The sequence below is a fragment of the Brachypodium distachyon genome, chromosome 1 (assembly GCF_000005505.3).
Source record: "Brachypodium distachyon strain Bd21 chromosome 1, Brachypodium_distachyon_v3.0, whole genome shotgun sequence".
In the NCBI taxonomy this organism is placed as follows: domain Eukaryota; kingdom Viridiplantae; phylum Streptophyta; class Magnoliopsida; order Poales; family Poaceae; genus Brachypodium; species Brachypodium distachyon.
In genome coordinates this window covers 70646411-70655231 of record NC_016131.3, presented here as the reverse complement: position 1 = coordinate 70655231, position 8821 = coordinate 70646411, and the positions used below count along the sequence as shown (strand labels likewise).

Sequence of the window (8821 nt, the reverse complement as noted above, 5' to 3'; positions counted from 1 at the left end):
TCTGTTCTGCACCCCACGGATTCCGTTCAACCCATCCGTTCCTCTTGTCGGGTCAAATCTGAAACGGATTCAACAAGTAGACGTACTCTGCTTCCATCCGAACCGTCTGGGCCTGATCGGACGCGGGAGGTGCGCCCGTGAGAGTGAGAACGCCGTGCAGAGAAGCCGTTTCTTCCAGCTGACGGCGGCCCCCCGTTTCCCGTGTCAACGACCCGGCCCAGGTCAAAATCCTCCCCCCCGCACGCCATCCAGCCGTCCATCCCTCGCAGCTGCCCCCCGCCACGTCATGCCAGAACCCAACCCCGCCGTTGATTAATTAGCACGGATTAATCAAGGCAAGAGCAGTGATTAATGACTAATTAACTCGCCACGCGATCAGTTAATTAAGGCGAGCATCGACCGGCGCCGGCACCAGCACCAGTGCACCACCACCTGTTCCCGTGTGTATATATACCCCGATACGGCCAAAGCGGCTGGTAGCTAAAGCAAACAAGCCGAGATCGACGCGCACACGCCGCGGACGCGCCCATGGCCAGACCGGCGTGGAGCGCGCTGTTCGGCTGCTTCAGCTCGCACGCGGCGGCCGCCGCCGCCGCCGCCGGCAGCACCAAGAAGAAGAACAACAACAAGAAGAAGAAGACGAAGACGAAGGTTGCGGCGTCGTCGGGGGGCGGCAGCGGCAGCGGGAAGAAGAGCGGCGGGCGTTCGCTGCACAGACGGATGTCGTTCTCGGACCTGAGCCTGGGCGGGATGGTGTCGCCGGAGGATCTGTCGATATCGCTGGCGGGCTCCAACCTGCACGTCTTCACCATCGCGGAGCTCCGGGCCGTGACCAGGGACTTCTCCATGACCAACTTCATCGGCGAAGGGGGGTTCGGCCCAGTCTACAAGGGCTACGTCGACGAGAAGGTCAAGCCCGGCCTCCGCGCGCAGCCCGTCGCCGTCAAGCTGCTCGACCTCGAGGGCAACCAGGGACACAACGAATGGCTGGTATGTGTGCACTGCTAACTTCTCTATTCGTCAATCATTACCAAAAGCTAATTGCTTGCAGTAGTAGCGTCCAGTTCATTCATTACTACAGCTAGCACTAGTATACTCGAGTTGTGTCATGCATATACGTTAGTATTAATCGGACTATCTCCAAGCCTTGACTCTGTAATTAGTTTTATATGTTCTTGCTAAACTAGTTAGTACCTGTCGAAGAGAGAAATTTTATGGAACTGAACGGCTAAGTAATGAATGAATTGTGTGTACTTTATTCGATGAAACTTGCTTGTTCCAAGTTAGTTGAGCTACTCTCTGGATGATCACATCAGAGTTAGCTACTGGTAGTAAATTTTATCATGTTATATAGGCTTTCAATTTAAGTTGAAAGCTATTTCTGCATGAATATGTATATGCTACCGTGACCGTCGATAGGTCAGTAAGGTGCTTGCAAGTTTTCTGTAATGCGCCTGTTTAAAAAAAAATTGAGACCGGGATGTTAATCATGAGGTGAAAAAAAACACAACTATACAAGGAATAAAACTGTTCCTTTCACTGTAGTTGATTAGTATCGTGGACTTGTATAGCATTTTCAGTCTCGTGCATACCTACCTCTATGGTATCTATTTTCAATTTTCTGTGGATTTCGTAATATTCCAAACCACTAGTCTTTTCTTACAAGTAGAAGTTTCCTTGGTGTTGACATATTCTCTCGACAAAATGAACTACTACTGATCTTTCGGGAGAGTTTTAGTTGCACTTGCACATATGTGGATGCTTGATAGCATGCATAGGACAATTCAATGAAACAGTCTTTGCTTGCTTAGCTAAAAAAGAAAGGAAGGCTTTGTTTTTTATCTGTCAGCTGATCAATCAAAACTAAACTTGTGTGTAATTAAGATATTTAATCACATCTGACGACTGATCACCTGCACAAAAATGTGTAAATGCCACGATGCAGACCGAAGTCATCTTCCTGGGGCAATTGAGAAATCCTCACCTCGTTAAACTGATCGGTTACTGCTACGAGGATGAGCACAGGCTTCTCGTCTACGAGTTCATGACCAGAGGCAGCCTGGAGAAACATCTCTTCAAAAGTAAGCACAAATCAAATCTCAATATTTTCCACTCAACCATTTTACATTTTTTAAATAAAAAACACATTACTTGTGATGTGGTCAAACGCATAAAACTAGCTACTGGAATACTTGCAGTTAGAGAGCTTCTATGAATTCTTTCAAAATAAAATCAAGAGGTTATGTATAGTACACTTAAACTACTCTCTCCGTTCTAAAAAAATTGATACGGTTTTAAATTAGAGCTAGTTAAAAGTCACGCAAATCTTTATGGAATGGAAGGAGTAAATACCTACCCGTGTTAAGAAGAGATTCAGGGAACAGTGTTAATCTGGCAGAGGCCACAAGAAAGGGATATTCCCGAGACATTGCTGTCAGTCAATCTCGATCCTTTTCCCTGTGCTGCACCATCAAGCTAAAAAGAGATTCCATCCAGAAGAGTCACACACGTACATCAAATCGTTCAATCTGGAGCTAGCCTGCGGTTTTACGGCAGATCGGCGGCCGGTGCAGCTCCTAGAACAGATATCTTCCCTCGGTGGAGTGGCTTCAGTTGATCCTTCGTTTGGTTCCTTGCTCTACACCACACCCTTCAGTTAATTAAATCCTCCCGTTTTCCTCTCCATGGTTCAATTCAAACTGCCTTTTGGACTTGTTGCTGTGGTGTCCATTCCTGGTGTTACATCATCGATCCATCACTCTCTTTCTCTAGCTAGCTACCTGCTGGTATAATTTCCATCTGGTCATTTTCTCTTAACCACTTTGATATATAATAATTCACACCATATCTTCTTCCTTTTCGCTCCTGGTGCTATGTCTTCTTGGTGTCGACTGTCGACTGCATCAGCACCGAGCTTTAATCTTTATGCAAAGTAGATAGCGAATTAAGTACGTCGACCACATAAGAGGAGGCTTGGACAATGAAAAACAGGCAAGATGCGTTTCATGCTTTTTTTTTTCCATGAGAGCAACAGGGCATCATTAGAAACTGAAAGAACACGCGATAAACAGTAAGCTAGTTACCCCTATATTTTGCTAACCACTACTAGTACTTACCTGCGCTAATTAATTAAAAAAACTTTTTTTGCCATGGCCATCGATCCCTAATACGATTAATGGTAACATCTATCTGAATCTGATTACTAAGAAAATCGTTTGTGGATGATGTACAATGCAGAATACGCGGCGTCGTTGCCATGGTCAACACGTCTGAAGATCGCCATCGGTGCCGCCAAAGGGTTGGCGTTTCTCCATGAAGCCGAGAACCCAGTCATCTACCGGGACTTCAAGACCTCCAACATCTTGCTAGACTCGGTACGTACCTGATCTCATCTTGTTGATCCTTCCTTCACCTACCTCAGTCAGTCTGTCTGTCTCCCAAAGACGTACAAGACTTAGCTCCGGTTAATTTTCGCTGAGCTGGTTTGAATAAGTATAGTGATTGGATTATTCATATACTTGGCGGTAGCTTATTCTCCGTGACTGAACTGTTGGAATTGTCAGGTGGCCAAAATGCCAACTGCTGGCAAACAAACCTTGACCACGAGCTAAGCTAGTCGGCCCTGTGAAGTAGACTGAGTCAGGCTTCAGTTTCAACTATTGCAACTCATCCGTACCGACTCTTATGATTGCTATTACTACGAATGTTGAGCGATTCATCCGTTTGTCAATTAGCAGAGTGGTTGGAGTGCAGTGGAAGCTTGAGTGCATTTGGGTTTGGTTTGGTTCGGTCTGTCCCACTGACTCTCAGAACAGCCGCATCCCAAGTGCATTGGATTGGCTTGGTTCATTCAGATATACTCCCATTCTGGCCTAGATCCGTCCTTGTCAATTCAATCAGGGAGTAGTTCAGCAGCAGTGTTAACTTTTGTTTTTTGAATTATCCACAGGATTACAAAGCGAAGCTATCGGATTTCGGGCTAGCGAAAGACGGGCCAGAAGAAGACGAGACGCACGTGTCAACACGCGTGATGGGCACGCAGGGCTACGCTGCGCCGGAGTACATCATGACAGGTAAATATACTGACGAAACACCAACAATTTCATCTGATCACTGTCAAATGATTCAGAGTTACAGTAGCTAACACACACGTTCATCCGTTTCGTCTGCAGGGCACCTGACGGCGAAGAGCGACGTGTACGGGTTCGGCGTGGTGCTGCTGGAGCTGCTGACGGGGCGCAAGTCGGTGGACAAGAGCCGGCCGCCGCGGGAGCAGAACCTGGTGGACTGGGCCAGGCCCTACCTCAACGACCCGCGCCGGCTGGACCGCGTCATGGACCCGAACCTGGCAGGCCAGTACGCCGGCAGGGCGGCCCAGAAGGCCGCCGCGGTGGCCTACCGCTGCGTGAGCCTCAACCCCAAGTCCCGCCCCCACATGTCCGCCGTCGTCGAGGCCCTTGAGCCGCTCCTCGCGCTCGAGGACGACGGCCTTGTGGGTCCGTTCGTGTACGTCGCGCCGCCCGACAATGGCACCGGGGGCAGGGAGGAAGGCCGGCGCAGGAGGCGGTCAGGGGCCGAGAGGAGAAGGTCTCAAGATGCCGCGGCCGTAGCTGTTGTCGTGGAGCGCGAGTGATGGGATTAGCATATGCTGGGTTCACTGATCTGTTTGGTTGCCGTTCTGGATGGATTCAAGCAGAGCGATCCATTGTGCTCCGTGTTTGGTTTTCCGGCGGCAGCGAGCGAAGTGGCCGTGAGGTGAATGTACAGTTCAATTTTCAGGCTCATTCCGCTCAGCGAAATCGGAGGAATCTTGCGACTGCTGCCGGCTCCGCTCCGCTCGGCGACCAAACGTATCTATGGTGTGGTGTGTTTGGTTTAGTGCCTAGAAAAAAATGGGTTGGCCCAACCAGATTTTAGGAACGTTAAAAAGACGGGGCCAACCGAGGTTTGGTCAGGAAATTGCTTCAGTAAAACAAAGGTCTTCTTCCCCGCGATGCCTCCCTTTCACTTCTGCCACCATGGCTGTCCATCTTTCTCTCGAGAAGACCGAATCCGAGGGCCATCTGCTGCCCATCTTCTGTAAAAATCTCGAGGCCGCGACGGCACCGAGAAGACCGAATTTGCCTCTCCTTCGTCGTCAGCCAGCAGCCGCGGCTGGCGGCGCCCCAGCATCTGCATGAGCCAGCCCCATCGTCACCACCGCTCACTATGGGTGAAAACGGATCGGATAATTTCCGGCCGGACCGGTTCCGAATCTGGTCGGATCGGATATGGGACGAAAAAATTATATCCGGTCGTGGTACCGGATATCTGATTCAGATACGGTATCAGATACGGTAGTGAAGTTATCCGGTGGATACCGGATTATCTGAAATCCAAATCGGATTATCCGGCCTACAGAATACGGATATTATCCGTTTTCATATTATCAAAAAAATAAAACCACAGGCCATAGCCCACGTACATGGTAAACTGACGGACTGACCTAACACTGACCTACACATACATGAGACTCCGGTAATTCCGGATTCACGCACGCACGAACCACCTCTGCTGGCAGCCGCCGCCCGCACGGCCGCGACGGCGCCCGCAAGGGTTTAACTCCCCGATCTATCTTGAACAGGTCACGTCCTCAACTAGTGCAGGCGCAGCTGCCCCAACATGCGATTGAGCCATCGCCCGCCAATCTATCTTCATCGGTCGCTGCCCCACCCAACACAATGTAACGATTTGCAGTGTATAACTAATTGGTAGTTGATACAATCAGTAACTCTGTTTGGCACTAACTATATACTTCTTTAATTAGTAATCTTGAATACACTATGAATTGTTTACTACTGTCAGTATGTTGAGATATTTAATTATGTGCCTACGGCTGTATATTGAGATATTAAATTATGTGCCATTATTAGATGCATGTATTATCCGTCCATAATTATCTGTTTCCGGTCCGGCATTGATCCGCTACCGTACCGTATCTGTTTCCGACAAATTTTGGTATATTCCGTAGCCGTTTCCGCATCGAACCCGAATCCGAACCGTTTCCGAATCAGATAAAAAATGCGGAATAGAATACGGTATGAGTACAATCCGTCCAAATCCGATCCGGTTTCATCCCTATAGCTCACAGCAGCAGGCACCGCCCTCCTCACCCCCGCCCCCAGTAGCAGCAGGCACTGCCCCCCTTGCTGCCGCCCCTCACAGCAGCACCCGGCACCGCCACCCTCGCCGTCGGGGTCCACCGCAGAAGCAGGGGCCTCCGCCCATCGCAGCGGCGGCTGCCGCCCTCACCGATTGCTGCTGCCGCCGCCGGCCACCAAGGGAGGAGAGACGGGCGAGCGAGAAAGCCGCCCCGCTTGAGGCCGGCTCACGCGGACCACCGTTTTGGGCTTTTTTCGTTCCAGGCTAACTAGGCCCCCACAACCAAACAACTGCAAAAAAGGATTTGAGTCGGTTGGCTCGACACGGGTTGGCCTCGACCCCAAATCCAAACGCACCCGTACCTTTTTCTTTCCAACCTAAAGCGCCGGGTCCTCATAGCTGCACATTCCAGAATCATCTGTGGCTGCCAGCTGCAGCTTGAAGGTTGGAGCTGTATGTTGCCTGTTTGTTTGTGCGGCTGGTCTAGGTGCAGTTGCAGTTAAAATATGCCGAAATGACCTGAATAACCCTGTAGTTCTGTAGGTTTGGTATTAGTGCTGACTGTACTGTTTTAAACGTAAATTAGCCGTTTAAGAGTTGTTTTTTGGCTACAGATGATCATTTTTTCACTCCATCAAACAATGTATATGCATGACAATAATTTTGAACACATTATAGCATAGTGCACTAATAATATATTATCCACACGTCGGTTGGTACAACTTTCTTTCTCCTTTTGTGATCAACAATTTAACAAAAAAATAACATCTGGACAATTCACATATCTCTCTCCTCTCTAAAGGCGGAAGAATCCCCTGCCCTTTCGATGCCGCAACGTGGCCACTCGGCCGTCGTCCGTTTGGCATACGTGGTCGCTTCTTCGTTGTATGTTTTCGGTCTTCGGGTTTTTCGGTCTCCCCCTGAGGCCCGAGGCCCGAGCCCATCCCTCTCTGCCAGCAGGTGAGCACAGCGGCCCAGCGTCTTCATCTCCCTTCCCATCTCTCTACCTTTTCGGAGCTAGGGTTCGAGTTTGCGCCGCCGCCAGCCTCCGAGTCCGTCGCCGCCACCGAGTCCGCCCCGATCAGATCGACCCCGACTTGCTCTACGCCCTCTAGTACGTCCTCCCCAAATCGACACTCGTACCTACGTCACCGAGGAACCAGCCAGCGGCGGCCCCGACCTCCCGTTCAGGGCGGATACCCATGGTGAAGTCATAAACGCCCCCGTACACTCTCCAGCCCAGGAAAGAAGCAAGCGCTGGGTGGAGGAGGAGAACCTGTGGACAGATGTCTCCCCCATCCCCTCCTCGGCCCGGGCAAGAGGCAAGCGCCGCATGGAGGAGAACTCGTCAGCGGAAATCCCGTGGTACGAAGCATCGCCCCCGACTCCCGAGCGGCCGAAATCGCCCACGCAGAGCGCCGCGCCCTGCCTCCACCAGTGGACGTCCAATCGGCCATCCCTTCCGTCGGCGGCTCCCCAGCCCCAATGTCCCTCCCCTATTATCCTCTATCTCCCACTGCCCCACTCAACCCTCCACTCGCCATCGAATCCCAAAACCCTAGAGCCGGACTGCCGGAGGCCGGAACCCAGCCGCAGGCGCATGAAAACTTCTAACCGCTGACGTCTTGCGTCCTGCCCCTCCGCTGGATTTCCCCTCTTCCTTTGTCACGCGCATGGATGATGAGATGGACCGCGCGACCGATCGTGTGAGACTATGGCAAAGGGCAAGGGCGGATTCCTGTGCCAGTGGTGACCAACACAAGTCAGCGTCAAGCTGCAAGAAAGGATGACAAAGGCAAAGCAAATATGCCATGGTGAGTTTGGTATTTGTAAAGGTTGTTTTTGTGAACTGAAATCCTGATGTTATTTGTGAATGTTAATTCATTGTCGTGATTGAAATTGTGATTTTCTGAATTTTGATGATCGTGCAAATTGTTTTTAATCTGTCCAGTTCCTTGCGGCAGTGACACGATAAGTTTGACTAAAATCTATTTGTGCTCTCTCTCTCAAAAAAAACCCTGTGCTATTTACTTTCTCTTGGAAGGATGTTCCATCTTTTTTTTTTCTAGACAAAGGATATAGTTACTCTAATGCAGAGGCCTTTTTTTCATGGCTACTCATTTACGTAGTATTATATTTCTGATGATCCTTAACAATGCACTCAGGTACTGCAGCTGGATGTTTGAACTGATTCAATATTGATGATTTGGGATTAGATTACCTTCTAGGTGTTTTTGTTTTGCTTCCCAGTGGAATTGTTGTATGACTGTATCAAGGGTGATTAAGGATGCTGATAATGTTACCTGCAAAAAAAAAGTATACTGACAATATTGCCACATTATCCTTTCTGTTCTATTCTCTAACACTGAACATTATGCTTACATCTCTATATTTTCTTTCTGGCATAATCCAAATAATTATTTACCATTTTTCCTCACTAGGAAACAAAACAAGGCACCCGACCGTTTTTTTTTTCTTTTGAGAGGACACCTGATCATTCGTGAACCACGATCTCAGCTTCAGTACTGCATCCAAAGCTACACCGAATCATCCCAGCTTCAGTTTGAGAAGAGTTTTCAGTTTGAGAGGCTGTACCTGTTGCATCTGATTTTACAGTTTTATTCTGCGCATTCAGTTTGAGAAGAGTTTCACTTTCACATTTGCTTTATAAATTTAAATT

The 8821-nt window shown here is 49.3% G+C and overlaps 1 protein-coding gene across 1 annotated transcript; it reads left to right on the top strand.

Annotated features, from left to right (window-relative positions):
* The first annotated feature begins 463 nt into the window (after positions 1–463).
* On the top strand, positions 464–4994 carry LOC100837209 (serine/threonine-protein kinase RIPK). Its single transcript, XM_003558626.4, has 5 exons — positions 464–990; positions 1946–2081; positions 3238–3374; positions 3950–4073; positions 4173–4994. Exons 1-5 carry the CDS (start codon positions 529–531, stop codon positions 4631–4633), a joined length of 1320 nt encoding a protein of 439 aa, XP_003558674.1. The 5' UTR covers positions 464–528; the 3' UTR covers positions 4634–4994.
* The last annotated feature ends 3827 nt before the right edge of the window (positions 4995–8821 follow it).